This window comes from Asterias rubens, chromosome 22, assembly GCF_902459465.1.
Source record: "Asterias rubens chromosome 22, eAstRub1.3, whole genome shotgun sequence".
NCBI lineage: Eukaryota > Metazoa > Echinodermata > Asteroidea > Forcipulatida > Asteriidae > Asterias > Asterias rubens.
The window spans coordinates 4923519-4940558 of NC_047083.1; the positions used below are offsets into that span (position 1 = coordinate 4923519).

General features: G+C 40.3%; 1 protein-coding gene and 1 pseudogene across 1 annotated transcript; one reads left to right on the forward strand and one right to left on the reverse strand.

Moving 5' to 3' along the window:
• Positions 1-1560: 1560 nt before the first annotated feature.
• On the reverse strand, positions 1561-5180 carry LOC117305165 (annotated as a pseudogene).
• A 1821-nt stretch (positions 5181-7001) lies between these two features.
• On the forward strand, positions 7002-15167 carry LOC117305075 (serine/arginine-rich splicing factor 7-like). The gene is made up of 5 exons (XM_033789802.1): positions 7002-7071; positions 9738-9972; positions 11026-11262; positions 13294-13365; positions 14307-15167. Exons 2-5 carry the CDS (start codon positions 9755-9757, stop codon positions 14368-14370), a joined length of 591 nt encoding a protein of 196 aa, XP_033645693.1. The 5' UTR covers positions 7002-7071; positions 9738-9754; the 3' UTR covers positions 14371-15167.
• Positions 15168-17040: the final 1873 nt, after the last annotated feature.

Genomic DNA, 17040 nt, shown 5'->3' on the forward strand with positions numbered 1-17040 from the left:
ACCAGCGCGATGGTCTTTCTTCGTGCGTGATTTTGGGGTAGTGCTTGACATCTGGGGCTGCCGTGTGCGCCTTGGGAAAAGGCTAGGAGAAAATTCAAATGGGCACATTAGCCACCGGTAATTGACTACACACTGCATGTACTGACCGGTGTGGCGGTTTCAACTTTCCGCCGTGTTCAGTTTCAAGCCGTTCCATTCCGCGTGCATTCTGCGGGAGTCCGCGGATTTTTGTAACCAAAGAACCCCTAGCAACCGGGCATGTCCACGGCCACGACGGCTCATTTACATGTCAATAACTGGAATATTCCGGGGGCTCCGCGGAGCGACCGGTCGGCCATTGTAAGGTCCAGCTTATGAGCTGACCGGCGGAACCGCGGAGGAACGTAGGTGGTTAACAATGGTTTTACCTTTGCAGATTAAAAAGCAAAGTAAGGCTGGATGTGTAACTAAAATCCATTTCCTCCAATGTGTGATTTTTAAGACTTGGTTGGGCCTACATAACCAAAACATGAATTTCAAAATTGGTTGTCTTTATTCCCGGCTTCGACTGACAAAAGTTCCAGGCTACGTGCAAACTCCGTTCCAAGTGGGTCAGAGTATCCAGGGGACAATTTTAACTGTTCGTTCTTACTTTCCAAGCGGAAAACATTAGTTTCTTATTTATAAAATCCCAAGTCACCGTCACCAATAAACAAATCTACACACCTGTGCGAGTGTGTCTCCATGTCAAAACAACCAGATAGTCTGGTTTGTCCAATGTCTGAGGGGAGGAAGCCACAGTTTCAGAGACCAGTGTTTCTATTGGCTGTTGAATTTCCATAAAGCGCGTAACGAATGTTTTCATTTGTCGATTTTGCCCTACTGCCAGAGCAGCATATTGTATTCAACATCATGGAAGAAAACGTTTAGTAGGCGCGGCAGCGGTGATTTCTTATTAATTTAGCATCGTTTTTCTTGCGGGAAAATTGATTAAATGTGAATAGTTTCAAGTTAAAAATCGATATTTTTGTATCAAGCTTAAATGTTGCAAATTATGCTTCGCAAATTGGATCGCAACATTTGCGATGCACTTTTTACAATTGCATAGCAAATCATCAAAATTGCATCGTAAATTGCGATGTGAAACAGACGAAATCGTTCCCTGATTATCACATGCGCTGGATGGTGTAATTGTCTTGTCGGTGCGGCCTGTCCGCTTCCAGGAGGATGGTTTTCGTGAGTAGAAAATGTATTGTTCTGGGAGAGCACGGCCGGTCCGCGTCCAAGCCGCTGATATTCATGACGCGAAAATACAACTTGTTTATTCATGAGACTCATTGTTATACCAACAATAGCGCCCGGCATGAATAGCTCATTAACCTCGCTGCGCTTCAACGCACATGACTGTTCTTCTGCGGACTGTCCGAGGTCCTTAGCAACGGTGGTATTTGCTGTCCAGTCCGCAGACTCTCCGCGGAGGAACGCTCGGGAGGTTTTGACAAGGCGCCTTAAATAGGTTGGGAAATGGTTACCCAGACGACCGATTCCGCCTCTACAAAAGAAAAACTCTTGCCATCAAAGTTTGAGTTTATTGAGCCTTTTTTATTATACACAAACCCTTTCGTTAAATTTTTCCCAACCGCTAGTTGTTTAACCTATAATTTTGTCGGCCATTTCGTATAATAATTGTTTTTCATTTAAGAAACCAGACAACACATTCAAATTTAAAATCCTTCCCATAACCTTCCTAATGAAACACTTAAGTTTTGTGCTGCAATAACCCTTAGTACCAAGAAGGAAACAAATATGCCTCATAGCGGAACCCCAAACAAAATGATGGTAAGTGTTTACAACAGTAACAAAAAAACATACATTTTTAGGTGACTGTTTTTTTAAACCACTGAACCCTCGCAAAAATATTCATTACTGTTGTTTGAATTTTTAGTGGGGGTAGACTGCTACAACTGTTTTACTAATGCTTGTACGAGTACAATACATGTAATGGCCTACACAGAGTTGAAAACGTGAGTTTAACTGTAGTATAATCGTACAGGTATTAAACAAACTCTAAAGGCAAACTATCATAAGATGGAAATTATTTTAGCATGTAAAAAAGTATTTTCATGACATTGTTTTACTCATTTCTCAAAAATTAGGGCACCTCAGCATTTGATATTTTAAGGTAAGGTTTATAATTATTATCATTATCTTCAAACGGTGTAATCTTAATGTAAATCTGTGAACATTGTGTTTTGTGTTACTAAAAGTACCCAAATCCTTTAAAGGGGGGGGGGGGGGCTGTTTGGTCATTTTAATCCGTTGCAAAAATTGAAGATACGTGCTTTGAAATTCAAAGGTGTGGTTGCGCTCTTAATTAGCGCCGAAAATCTGGGGCAATCTTTTTGTGTTTTTGAATGCATGGCCCCGGCCCCGATTCGGCTCACGCTAGATTGGCCCGCGAGGTTTAGCTGCACACTACGCGGGCAAACACGTGAGCGTGAACGTCGGACAACAATATAGTTTTTTTTTCTTGGTAACATCGCCACTTTGGGCCTATCGCATGCTCACGTAAGACGTCTCCGCGCACGTACGTACCTGATGTGAAAAATGGTCACTTCAGTATTCTAAATTAATACATGTCCACACGAACTATGTCCACGCAGGAAGAATAGTCATAGGATTGAACAATCTGAGAAGCGTTACCGTCTGTAACGCTTCTCAGTTTCAAATGTTTGGACACAACCATATTAATTTTTAACCTAAAATCCTTCGAAGTGATTTGTTTTCCAGGCTCCTTTTATACTATCGAAAGCTACTGTAAACTTCTAAGCATAAGCTATACCAATAACGCTTGCAATTATTACTAATTATACACATACCTCCCTTTTAAAATGTCTAATCTATTTGAGAAACTGTTACTTATTCGAATTGTTCCTCTACTCAGGATAAAAATGGTTATGTGGAACCGTTTACCGTTCAGACTCCACCGGCTTAAGCCCTACCTCTGTATTGGAACTTTATTAGATCAAAAGGTATACCAACCCAGTAACAAGTACAAAGAAACTATAAGAGCTATAACAGTGAACTAAAGTTGCTGAACTTGCTTCCGGAAGCTCACACCCTAAACCACCTCCCTCATAAAAAGGACATTCTTCGAAATTCTGCATACAGTCGAGAATCTTAAGCCCTTCCCGCTTGCCCGAGTCTAACCCTCCTTCAACGTAGCTGTAGTGAACCGGTGAAGTCGCTTCCCCTCCGAAGAAAACGCGGTCAACTCGACCTTCGAGCGCGTCGGTGCATTGCCTTGAGAGTTCGGTGGGCCAAGCGGAGTATGAACCCATGGTGAGTGGATTACTCGTCCAGCCAGAGATTAAGATATCATCGATGTCTGGAATGCTATCCCCGTACATGTTGCGAAGAACTTGTTCTATTTCAGCCTTGGTTTGAGATACTGGCTGGGCGTCCACTCGTCTTGACTCGTCACCTTTTTTAAGAGAAACATAAAAACATGTGAAAGCGAAGCCCTAATTAAAGAAAAAGAAGGGAAAAAAACACGTTAAACAGACGCTTGAAAGGTCAGAGTCGGTGGTTAATCAACGTTGGTAAAACGATGACGTGCTAATATCAGGAAAGTCGTGCAGTGTAAAATAATGCTTACAACGTTAGTAACGTAGTAAGAATACGGGTAACCTAGCGTCCGCATGTTATTAACCTTGGGGATTGTTGGGCAGTAAAAACGGTTGATTTCCAACGTTGGCACAACGTAGTATGCCGACGTTGGACCGTCGGCCCGACAAAGTCCGACGTCTTGGTGGAGTTGGGTCAACGTTGACCCAACATTTTTGACGTTAGATTGATGTAAAAACAAAGTACCCGCAACGTCACTACCAACTGTCAACCAAAAATGTGTACATTTGCCAACGTTGGGCCGACGTCATGTTAGCTGAAAAGATTTGCTTACCGGTTAGAGTCGCAAGCAATGTGGGCGTGCCATTTGGATCATACCCCTCGGACTGGAAGTTGAAGAAAGCTGGGTAGTAGCCTATTCTCGGGCTAGCATGCAGGATCCACTCCGTGTCGTCCCAGAACTTAGTTGGAAAGCTCAGGTAGATGTGCGTGTAGGCAGCTATGTGAGACTTCTTGATGACAACATCCTTCCATTCTGGTAGAGGTGGTATGAACTCAACTAAGTCATTCTGTAAGACACCGAGACTGAAGGTGACCAGGACTTGATCGGCGGTGTACACTGTGCCGTCATCGCAAGTGACAACCACCGAGGCAGGATCGCTCTGATCGATGGAGACTACTCGCTGATTCAAACGGGTGTGGTTGATGAACTCGGGCTCCTTTAAGAAACCAGCAACGACGTCAAAGATTGTAATGAATCCTCTCGGATCCTTTAAGAAGTAGGTCTCACCAAAATCTTCCGCCTCATCCGTGGACAATAGCTCAGAGGGTTCAGCGTACTCAAAGTCTATCTCGAACCACTCGATGAGTTTCTCTGTGTCACTTTTCGGGCTCCAACCTCCAAGACGTAACGCTGACCGCTGCGACATGTCAGGGTTGCTTTTCTTTTTCTGTATCCTCGCCTTCAGAGAAAATAATTTTTCAAAGGCCGGTTCGAGTTTGTCGTAATCTTTATCTGCCTGATCTGTGACGTCGCTGCCGGTAGCATTACGGACTATATAGCTTTCATAGTCACTTGCTCTACGGTCGAGGTTTAGATCTATGGATAGTTGGTAAGTCACAGGCCTTACCGGCCCTTAAGTCCATCCTGCCCCGAGTTCTATTGTGCGATTAGCAAATATAGTGGATCGAATACGGCCCCCAATCTGATCCGCTCCTTCTATAATGATAAAATCATCCGTGCCTGCGTCATGGAGGACCCGCGAAGCCTGTAGACCCGACGCACCGGCACCTAAGATAAGAACTTTAGCGTGATTATCCGAAGAAGACTCAGCCCGACGGACGCGCCGACGGGCCCCATGAACAGGCTGGCAAATAACGGCAAGGACAACAATTGCGAGAATGACAGAAAAAGGTACACGTTTAAGTATTACCTCCATTTTGCCTGCCTGGTACCACTGCGAATGACTGTCACACCTCTGTGTATACTTTCTAGGTCGAGTTGGGATACAGTAGGTCAACGCGATAGGGCTATGCCTTGTGGCCGACTTGGTTGTATCGTAGAGTAAGAACAGATTATGGTGGTACGCCACCCATCACTATATTACAAGGCTAGACCGTGACTATAATAATGCATATGAACTTTGAACCGACCCACTTTAAATCACTTTCGCACGAAATAATGAGCACCCTCGTTGGTTTGTATTCATGCTGCATGCATGGTCGGGGTTGTTTTTTATTGCCGTGTGATAAAGGCCCTCGCCTTCGGCTCGGGCATTCATCACACGGCAATTCGACCCTGCCTGTTTTGAACGACCGTGAAAGAACTGGAAGCTACCCTTTTATTCCCATTCATAAATGCCTTTTTGGTTAATAGGCGTTAAAAATACAATTTCAGACACTTAACAATTGAAAATTCGAGGTTTTTAATATTTTTTTCCAAAACTTTGTGAAGAATCTGTTCGATGCGCGTGGGTAGTGTGTACGCACGCGTGCTTAGATTACGCGCGCGCGCTTATATTACGCGCTGTTACCATAACTATTAATTGCGTTCCGCGTGAAAATCTTGCGCGCCCGACACGCGGAAGCCAGCTTGTTATAAACACTGGTCATTATCAAAGGTTTATACACCCCAACGTGACGCGCTCTCCACCAACAGGAATAGCGAAACTGTCTGCAAGGTATAAAATTATATTAAGTGTTATAAAAACAGTATTAAAGGGATACGATGCCTTGGATCGGGGCAAGTTAGTCCATGAAAAGCTTTGGAAACCATTTCTTATAAAATGCATGTAAGATGTTGTAAGAGTAGAATTAATCCACACAAAATTATTGTGCCTCGAAGTTGCCTGGTTCTCAAGTTATCCCACGTCTTAAACTAGAACGGCACGCCGTTTGTGGATTCAAGTTGTTGACTCCATGAAAAATGGCCAGACCGGTGTTAGTTCGCAATGTAAAAGGAAAATCACGCAATTTCGAGGCATATTTTGTGTTATATTTTACTTTTACAATCTTTCTTACCATGCATTTTATAATAAACGGTTTCAAACGCTTTTCATGGACCAACTCGACCGATCCAAGGCAACGTGTCCCTTTTAAAGACACTGAACTCGACACTATTGAAAATTGCCAAAAGACCTTTCTTCGTATCTCAACATTTGCACAAAACAAATCTGTGAAAATTTGAGCTCATTATTATTGGTCGTCGAAGTTGCGAGATAATAATTAATGAAAGAAAAAACACAAACATCTCATTTGAGGTCTCGAAATCAAACTCGTGGAAAATTACTTCTTCCTCGATATACGTCACTTCAGAGGGAACCGTTTATCACAAGGTTTTATACTATCAATAGCTCCCCATTACTCGTAAACCAAGTAAGGTTTTATGCTAATAATTGTTTTGAGTAACTACCAAGTGTTCACTGCAGTAATACAATAACTATACCTGTGGAACTTTCGCGTCTTTATTGCAGAAAATCCGGAGCGATTAAAAAAATGACAGACTGTTGAGTGCTATAAATAGTGTATGGTGGAAAAAGAGAAATAATATTCCTGATCCCCGATGGAAAGCATCTTTGCCTGGACTTTTTCACTGGTTGGGTGGGGTAGTGATATGTAGGGTGGGGGGGGGGGGGGGGGTGCATGGGTGTGCACATTTTCATTTCGTTTTCCAAATGATATGGGATATTGAAAGTTCGAAGCTCACACTCCCCATCCCCATTGTCCACTCCCCCCCCCCCTTCTTGATAAATCCTTCCATTGTATCAGGGATAATAATTTTTCTCCAGCTTACCCCATCTCTTTCCACACCCCACTTTTCAATGGGGAAAACAAATCTACATAACAAAAGGCCCCACGCATGATGACGATGCCAGCGTGGTCACGTGTCGTCTGGGGGCGCGCAAGCGCAGAGCGTGGTTTGTCGCCACACCATAAATTCATTGCGTGCTATACGGAGCGTCCACGGTGAGTATCCACGAATCTGGTCCTACATTTTGCAATAAATAATCATAAAATAATACTCTTAAGACGTTGAAATCTTCTTGAATGGGCTCTTTACTGCTTGTAGATAATATGTGGCTTACATAGGCATTATTAAAATGAGCTTTAATGTGTGATATATCGGCCCGAAAAGCTCGGTTTTCAATGATTGATTGTTGATGACGACTCTGCGCAATGCATAGCGTGTTTGCCCGGTTTCCGGACAAGCGTGCCATTTTTGCATCTAAACTAATACAATTACAATGTTGTTTTTATCTCGCTGCAGAATCCGGGTTTCTTTTTAATAATGAGTAACCACAATGCCTTATGTTACCTTATGAAACGATAATCTAAATCATTGCAAGCAACTTGATTATGCTTTTAAACTTTCTTGTTTTCCCCCAGTGTTTTGGTCGTTCATTCTAATTTTATTTTTATTCTTTTGTTCGAATTTGTGAACGTCATGAATGATGGTGAAGTTGTGTCTTGTGAACTCCTTTGTTAAAAAGTGACTTTATAGGTTAGGATAAGAACACAGAAGTTTGGACTTTGATCAATGCTGAATCATGGAGGCTAGCCTTTGAGCTTGTGATTGTGATCTCTGTGGTTTTTCTAGGATGTCGGACACTTCGTACCTTTGCCACGTGCACCCTGGACACTTCGTACCTTCGGGACACTTCGTACCGTAACCAAATTGGTCATTTCGTATCATGGGCGGGCTACGAAGTGACTATCAGCCGAGTCACTTGGTACCTTCATTAAAATGTGTATTCCTCAATAATTTAATGTTCGTTGAGTTAATGAGATAAAAATTAATAATACATTATGAATTATAATTTTTTGTTTGAACGTGAATGTCATTTTTAAAGTGAAATTAATATTTTGTATAAGTTAATTACTGCCAAGGAAAACATCTTCCACCATTCCCAATATTTTTTACAAGTATTTTAAATTCAAACAATCACACAATCGTCAAAATGGCTCCTTGGTTCGAACATTTCATAATCATCTGATCACAAAGCATAAAATAATCTAGTTGCGATAACGTAACCCTCCTCCCGCCGGCCGCCGGAGGGTTACAGATTGTTTCGAGCGGAAACGGTTGATCTGGTCCAACACGTACAATTTTGACAGCTAGTCACCAGATTTGCCCCATTTTTGCCACTTTCAAAAATCATGACACAAATTCTGAGGGTACGAACTTAATCCGCAATGTCTAATGCAGCCTGTCATAATACTCAAAACACCATTGAGGACATATTTTGAAGAAAAATGGACACCAACTTACCAGAGCCGGAGCAAAATTCACAGGTTCAAATGTCGAACCTGCGTGGGGCCGAGCTTCGGCTCTCATGTGTGACGTGTAGTTCAAGAGGTCGTGGCAATGCGTAGTGTGCATTGTGTAGCCCGGCAACTGCACACATGTGCGGTCATCACATGCATTAGCACAATGCACTGTACATGATTGTGAGTGAGTACACCATGTACATGCACGTGTACTGTTGAACTACACGCCACACATGTATATCTGGTGACTAGCTGTCAAAATTGTACGTGTTGGACCAGATCAACCGTTTCCGCTCGAAACAATCTCGTAACCCTCCGGCCTGCAGCTGTCCGGAGGAGGGTTACGTTATCGCAACTAAAAATAATCATAAACGATGCAGAAATCCCGAATTAGTATGAAGGTAGGAAGTGTCCAAGGTACGAAGTGGCAAAGGTACGAAGTGTCCTGACACTGTTTTTCTAAAATCTAACTAGGCCTAAATATTAAAATAACTCCTTTTATTTTTAATTGTTACCTCCATGGCACGAGTCATGAATAAAACTAAGTTGAATGAAGGTGTCTTACTTTCACCTAGCCCCACTTGTGTGGCCAAGGATAGCTGAATCCTTAGCCACACGTCCACATCATTTCCTCATGCAGCTAAGGAATAAAAAAATATTCTGGTGCCTTATCTACAAGCCACCCGGCAGTATAAACCGGCTGAATGTGTTCACCTAACTCTAAGCTTGCTTGATGTGTATTGAAAAGTGAAAACATTTTAAAAGAAATTTTTAACGATAACTTTGCTACCTAATCGCCGACCCTAATTTCATCGAATCGTTCACGGCGCAGCCATCATGGAATATGCGGATCAGCATGACGTCATCAGCCTGCCGAGCTGTGGGCCCGTGAGGGCGCGAATACAGATCAACGGCTGTTTTATGTGCATTAAGCTTGTGTACTTTTTGCGCGCACGTGCTACGTAGTTCTCGAAAAAATATTTAATAAAGTAATTTCACGGGCGTAGATTTACAAAAGGGGTTTATAAAAAAAATTAAAGATCAAACAAACATCCTTGTTCCAGAGTTTTACTTTTGTCTATACCTATACTTAAACCAATAATTGTGTATTAATTTTTGTTTAAGAAGCTAAAACTAATTTAAACAAGCTCTATAGGGTATTTTTGTTGTTCAGATTCGGCATTAAGAATAAATTAAAGCAAAGATTTGATTCATAAAAGTTCATAAGTTCTTCAGTTGTCGTGTTTGCTCGATCCGGTGCGCGCGAGACTTACGCAGAGGCATGTCGCCTTTTAGAAGTATCAGGCCAGCTATCAATGCTTCAACAATTTGTTATCACTAATTTATATTCTGTTTTTCTTTAGGTTAGAGAAAGAACACGATGTCTCGCTATTCTAACTACTCTCGAGGTGATCTCGCCTGTAAGGTCTACGTCGGTAACCTTGGATCATCGGCAGGTCGTCGAGAGATTGAAGATGAATTCAGCAAATTTGGACCTCTGAAGAACGTCTGGGTGGCCAGGAACCCTCCAGGTTTTGCCTTTGTGGAGTATGAGGATTCTCGGGATGCTGAGGATGCGGTCAAGGGTCTCGATGGAGCGTAGGTTACACATTTTCAGTCAATAAGGCTGAGTTAAAAAAGAAACCCATTTAGCGCCTGGGTTTCTCAACAAAAAGGAAGGAGGGGCTTTTTGTTTTTTATTTCAAGATGGCCGCCATTCTTTTAAAAAATGTCAAGTATCCATTTTTTTTTATACTGCTCAAACACACTACATAAATGAAACATTTTATTTTGGTTAAGACATTCAGACAAGACAATCGGATTGTTTTAACTGAGATCATTTAAAATAACCCTTTTTTCATAAGAAAATAACATTAAAAAAAGAAGAAAGAGGCGGCCTCTAAAAAGGAAGCCGCCGGGAACACTAAACAGGTTTCTTTTTTTACTCGGACTAAACATTTTTCCTCTTTCTATTTTACCAATAAATATCATCGCCTTTATTTTTTAGTAAGGAGATTAAAGAGAACTGTAGGGTTTATTTATAGGTCCTTAACCACACAGCCCTGCAAGGTTTAAAACGGCAGCTAAGACTATTTTATTCCAACTTTTGAATTGCCCCTTTGTTGAAAGGGTTGAATACTTTTTGTATGGCCAGGCAAACCTTTTTGTATGGCCAGAAAAACACAAATATCCACAGATTTTTATTTAACTGTATAATTTACAATAAAAGACAGTAGAAAGCTTTCCTTAATTGTTTTTACTTGCTGATGCGATGTAGTCTTTGAGAAAAGATTATAAAATAATTTCACACAAATTATTTTCGCAAACTCATTTTTATACACGACTCTCCAGAAAACACTGCCTTGTGATGTTCACGTTTTTTTTTTCAATGAAAAACTTGGCCTCTAATGAAGGTGTAGTTTCTACAGCATGTAAATTTTAGTACAAACTTCTTCGTTCACAGTGAGTAGGGATCAGGTTCATGTCGGGGGGGGGGGGGGTAAAAACTTGATCTACAAAAGGTATAAAAACCCTGAGGTTTCTTGGGTAGCCCAGAATTGATAGGCACAAGTATACCTGTTTAGAATGAGCTTTGCACTACATTGGTTTAGTGAGTTATCAATAGATCCTTCATCCCGATTCACTTCACAGATACATTTGCGGACATCGGGCACAGGTAGAAATGTCCTCGGGTGAGAAACGTAGCCGAGGCCGGGGTGGAAGACAACCACGCACAGCCAGTTCCGACGATAAATGCTACAATTGCCATGAGCGAGGGCACTTTGCCCGCGACTGCCGGAGTGGCAAAGGTGGAGGCGGCGGTGGACGTTATGGTGGTTACGGTGGCAGTGGTGGTGGTCAAAGCCGAAGATACAGTCGTAGATCCAGGTACGACCCTAAATATAAAGAATCTAAAATTTCATTAAAAAAACATTTGTTTTTCTACGATTGTTATTTATTACAATCATCACTTCAAGATGTACTTGACTCTATGTTATTTTAACAATTTTGGCCTGTAACCACATGATCAATTCCTATTTGTGGATGCAGAAAAAAACATCCAGCACTAAGAAATCCCCAACCACCACTTCTAGGATTTCCTCGGTTTCCGACCACTTTTTAAAGTTGCAATGATATGTAAAAATGGGTATTTACTAGTAAAAACCATGGGTGGGTATTTACTAGTAAAAATGGTATCCGAAGCCATTTATTTTTAGCACTTCTTTGTTTGAGTCTTTTTATATGATCTACCATGTAACTGATCCATCTTGCAATGGTTTCCAGGGAAACCTTTTAAGTAAGTATCAAAAATATATATATTTTTTTTTTTGTAAAGCTCAGTAAAAAAAAGAAGACATTTGAAATGGTTAATAATTTTGGATAATAATGTAACTTAATACAATGGGCAGGCATCGTTTTTCATGAGCAAGTGCATTTTTTTTCTTCTTGGTAAAGGGCACCCTATTAGGAATTTGAAAAAAATTCTACTATTTTAAAGGCACTAAGGCAATAAACGGGTGGCATGGAGGCAATCATTACCTCTAAGAAGTATAGGGCCTGAAGGGAGTAAGCATGCAGGAGTTGAGATTTCAAGATTTTTGTGAACCACTTTGATTATTTTGTATTTACACTCGAACCCCTCTTTACAGGCTGTCCCAAATCACCATTAACATGGCATTTGATCGTCACGTGTGACCCCATGTCATCGTCATTGTGATCAACACTTGATCATCACGTGTAGCAAATGTGATCTGCCTAAACGTCTGTCAGATCGGCTTGCGGCCCTTTGAGTCAGTCAGTCATCTCACACACACACACACAGTCAGTCGACCATACTCAGCACTGCACTCTAAAATCGGCTCGTCCGAAAGACGGCTTCCTATATAAATATTCTAGATAAGAAATCGCCTCCTCAAAGAAACCGTCTCTCCTCGGCACTGCAAAAAGATCTAAAATATGGTCGCTAGCAACTTGAGGTGGCATCAGAGTTCAACTCTTTCATGTCAGCTTTCAAAGGCCAACCCGACCCCCTTGGCGTTCGGCACACCTCCTTCAACGAAGCAAATTTTTATTTTGAAAATTGTGCGATGCTACAGTGGCTTGAGAGTTTCGGCATTAGCGCCCATTTGAGCTCTCCGGTCTAAGATCAACTGTTAAGAGGTTGTGGTACCGTTTGTTTTCTTGTATTTTGTTTTTTTATCAAACTGTTGTTGTGGTAATAAGTTGCAGCCATGTTTGATGATATTCTCTCCCAGATTTAGCGTTTGTATTTAATTTTGAAACTAGATGATTTCTTAAATTAGCAAGTAATCCAAAGACTGCTTAAAAAAGGGATTGTATACCATTTGGTAATTACTCAAAATGAAATGACTATAACAACTTACTTGGTAAGAGAATCGACTCCCTTCTAAAGAATGTGATTCCAGAGGAGGGGTCCCACAAAGAAATATTTAAAAGATGAGACTTTTTCAGATTGCCTATTTCAATTACAGATTAATTTTCCTAGATTTTTGGCATAATCCCCTAAATGCTATCACCTTTTGCTCTTCAAATGTGAGCAATTAGTTTGATTGTATAAATCTACATCATTTTGTTTGTTACAAAAACATAAGGTATGCTTGGCTTTTAACTTTCAAAATGCTAATATTTTTTAGTGGATAGAAACTGATCCATTTAAGTATGTGTTTCTTGTGGAGAGGTACCAGTTTCATCTTAAGATGACATTACAGACCATTTTATTTTGAAAAAAGATCATTTAAAAAAACATCTACATTTTAAAAATTTCAATTTTTGTTCTAGTCCACCAGTAAAAAAATAAAGAAAGACGTTTTCCATGTGTATGTAATGGTAATATATTACGAAGTGTCCTTTGCGTTTACAAATGTTTAATCAACGATTGTTTTCTTATTTTTTTGTCAGGTCCCGATCCAGAGATCGCAGCCCATCCCGAGGAAGATATGATCACAGCAGGTCTCGAACCCGATCCAAGAGGTATTTATTTCTAAGCGTCAAATTTTTTGAAAACATTTAATTCCCTGTTCATGGAATTCCGGCTTTTTCGACTCAAAAAGTCAACCAACGTGAATCATGTGAATCCGTTGAGAAAAACGGGGTAGATTGTGCTAATTAATTATTCATGTTGAGTTTTTCTTTCCGAAATGTATTTAATTGGTGCGTGTAATTTAAGGCCCGCACAAATCTGGTAGCAGGTCTTTGTGTTCATGTAACATGATGTCCTTGTTTATCAAGAGTTTTCAACAAACCTTTTGGCGTAAAATTATCCTGAAAGATATGTTTTGCATCAGTCATGAAAGTCATTAAACCACTAAGCAGAAAATAATATAGTATACACAGCAAAATGATAAACTGCCAGTCATATCAAATTCAACGGTATGGGATTTTAATTGGTAATGAGCCAATTATCAAGGACCTGCTCAACAAAATAAATATCATTGGACAGAATAAGGTTACAAGCTAGAATACAATGCCAAAATGTACAATTTGTGACTGGTATCATGCTATTTGCCTTGCAGGATGTAAAAGCATGATTTACTAAGGAGTACTTAAGCAGCTTTTTAAAATTGAGCTGCCTACTCTCCTTAATTCTGGATAAAGTTCCCTGAAAATATACCAATATTTCCATTTCCCGATGGTGAAAACCCTGATTATGCTTAGCAAACAGTTTGTGCTAATCAGTTTTTTTAAAGGAATTCGGGTCCAGAAGATAACCCACAACAGTGGTGTTTGTTGTTGTTGCTCTGTACAGTTAATTATCAGCTCTTTGAAATTGGACCCTGATCCTGCTTAGCAAACCGTTTGCGCTAAGCCAATTCGTTTCGGAATTTGGTTAATGAGAGAACAGAAGACGAACCTAAAGTAAAAAAAAAATTATGAGACTAATCTTTTTTTCAAATTTGTTTGTTCTACTATAGTCGATCATACTCGCCTCGAGCCCATCATCACCATCGCAGCAGGAGCTCATCTGACCGTGATTAGAGGCTTGGGTCAAATGTCTTGATCGTGATTAGATGCTTGGGACATAGGTCATGACCATACATTTTTAAATCGGCGCAGTACAAACCCCTTGTATAAAAACGAGTCGACCACTTTCATTGCCCTGAAGGAAAAAAGTGGACTTTAATCACTGGTTTTAGTTATGGTGATAAGTGAACCGGAAAAAGCGTAACCACGATAGAGATCTTGTTATGGCTGCCTTTTCATGCAGTAACATTTCTCCTGATGATACTTTGAATGTACAGTCAATACTTTTAAAAGCAACTTTTCTGAAGTATGTCGTTCATACGTTTGTGAATGCGAATGTTCAAAACTACACTATTTTAGTAAAATATCCTCCTGTATTTTTTTTTAGTCAATAGCTTGATATTTTTTAAACCATATTCAAGATTATTAGTTTACTTTCTACCAATTTGTGATTGCCATCTCTTACTTTTTGCCCCCAGAATATTTCCTTTCAAGAATTGTTGTAAATAAGTGTAAGAAATTTGTTTTTCTTCTCTTTTTGAGGGGAGTGATATACATGTACATGTAACTTTTTGTGATGTGTGGAAAAAAAACTTTACCAAATGTCTGTCGCCAACGCCAATGATGGTCGGCCTGGAATAACATTGAGGGTGGCCTTAGTGCCCCAAATCATGTTCCCATCGACTATAAGATTTTTCAATGGCGGTACCGTTTGCAGAATCAAATTGGTCTGCCCTTTCAAAAGGTGAATTTCCAGGCCGGTACGTTGCTATTTCAAGATCAGTTTGTTGAGAAGTTTGTCCTGACCAAAATTATTACATGTATTAGGTTTTTTTGAGATACGGTGGACAGTATAGGAGTACACTTGGTTTTTATGTACATGTATACAGAAAAATGTACCCAAACCTAATGGTATTGTATCCACAAGGGGTCATATATAGTGATGCTTTTCGGTAAGGAACTGTATGTGCTAACTACATGTACATGAATACTAAAAACCTTTGTTGATGCTAATTTAACAGTAAAGCAAGAAAGTTTGGCGACCAGCTATTGCGCTACTTTCAGATTGGCATTAATACGCCATTCACTTAAAATCACAAGATGGTTGGCATGCCTTGTCATGTGTTTACAGTTAGCAATGCTACAAAACAATTAAAACTTGCGCAGTATGCACTAAAATGGTCGTTGAGCCACTCAATGAAATGTCTCACAGAACATCATTTCTTAACCATTTTAACAGATGCCACACATGTATATAAAGAATCATCGTTTTTAAGCATCATTGTTTAGATGTAATAATTACTTTCATTGTCTTGGTATTAGTATTCAAATACTCTTGTAAAAAACTTATGCTCTTGCAAAACACACATACTTTGAACAACTGCATTGGCATGTACAACCAACATGTTTCGGATTATTTAGTTGGTGATGTGGCTAGGTTTTTTACTGATAGTTTTCCTGTGCCCAACACAGCACTAACAAGAAAACCTGTGTACCCATTTATCTGTAGAATGCATTCAAAGTCATTTTCTTTGAATTCTCTAGAAGTTTTCAATACGGGGTGCTTCAGTTGTATTTTCCAAGCGTTTTTGCTTGCTCAGTTGTAATACAAATTATATTTGAAAAATATTGCCATTTCATAAGAGTAAGACATCATGTAAACTGATCAGAACAGAAAAAATTGGTACACTGTACATTTGTTACATTTTCAAAGTCAGATTCCATGTCCCCCTTTGTTTCAACTGATGTAAAACAGCAACTATTTACACAGATCATTAAAACTGTAACTTGTTCCTTTACTTTTTGTCATTGTTGATTGTAGTGAGTGATTTTAATTAAAGTGTTATGATTGGAGTAGAGAAATAGTTTTGTTCGTTTGAGATTGTTTAGTTTTCTATAGAAAGTAATTGCTTTAATTACCCCCTGCCAACCTTACTAAGTCAGTACCTCCTCGCAATTTAAATAAAATAGTATACACAATTGTTTAGTGTACAACTGGTTTTTAGCCTACCCTGTCCTCTATTGTCTTGTACCCGAAACGTTCCTGAATTTTGGGGGCGGTTGACCCTCACTTCTGTTTCTATGCCTAACCCGCCAATAGCAAACTCGGAAACAGAGCCCGATTTCACATAAACTTGCTCGGCACAGATAAACAGGAAACTAGCAAATGTTTACATTATTGAGACCATGGAGGTCCTCCATGTTGAGACCGACGCACCAAAATATCTGGTTAGCAAAGACATTGTCGAGCAGTATGAAATTGGGCCCTGCAGTGCTGCACGTTTCTGAGTCGGGGGGGGGGGGGGGCCATTCGTGAAAGTTGTGGAAAAGGCATCTGGTATTTTTTTAACGCATCGCTTGTCTTCAAATCAAAGGCTGGGGAAAAACTGGATGGCCCGGTGAACGTAGTTGCTTCGGGATGGTCTATATGCTACCACTTTGGGGCTGGGGAGCTTGTGTGAGATCGTAATAACATGAAGTTATTTAGGCTTTGGCTGTGTTCATGTGTACACAATTTTCAATAACAATCTGAAAACCGGGCCAACAAAGCATGCCCCAAATTTGCATGTCATTAGTGCATGTGACAAGTCCAACGTGCGCGCGAATTCAGGGCGTGGCCCTAAGTCTGATACCTGGACGAAAAGATAGGAGTTTTAGCAACAAACTTCTATCAGAGGAGCACTG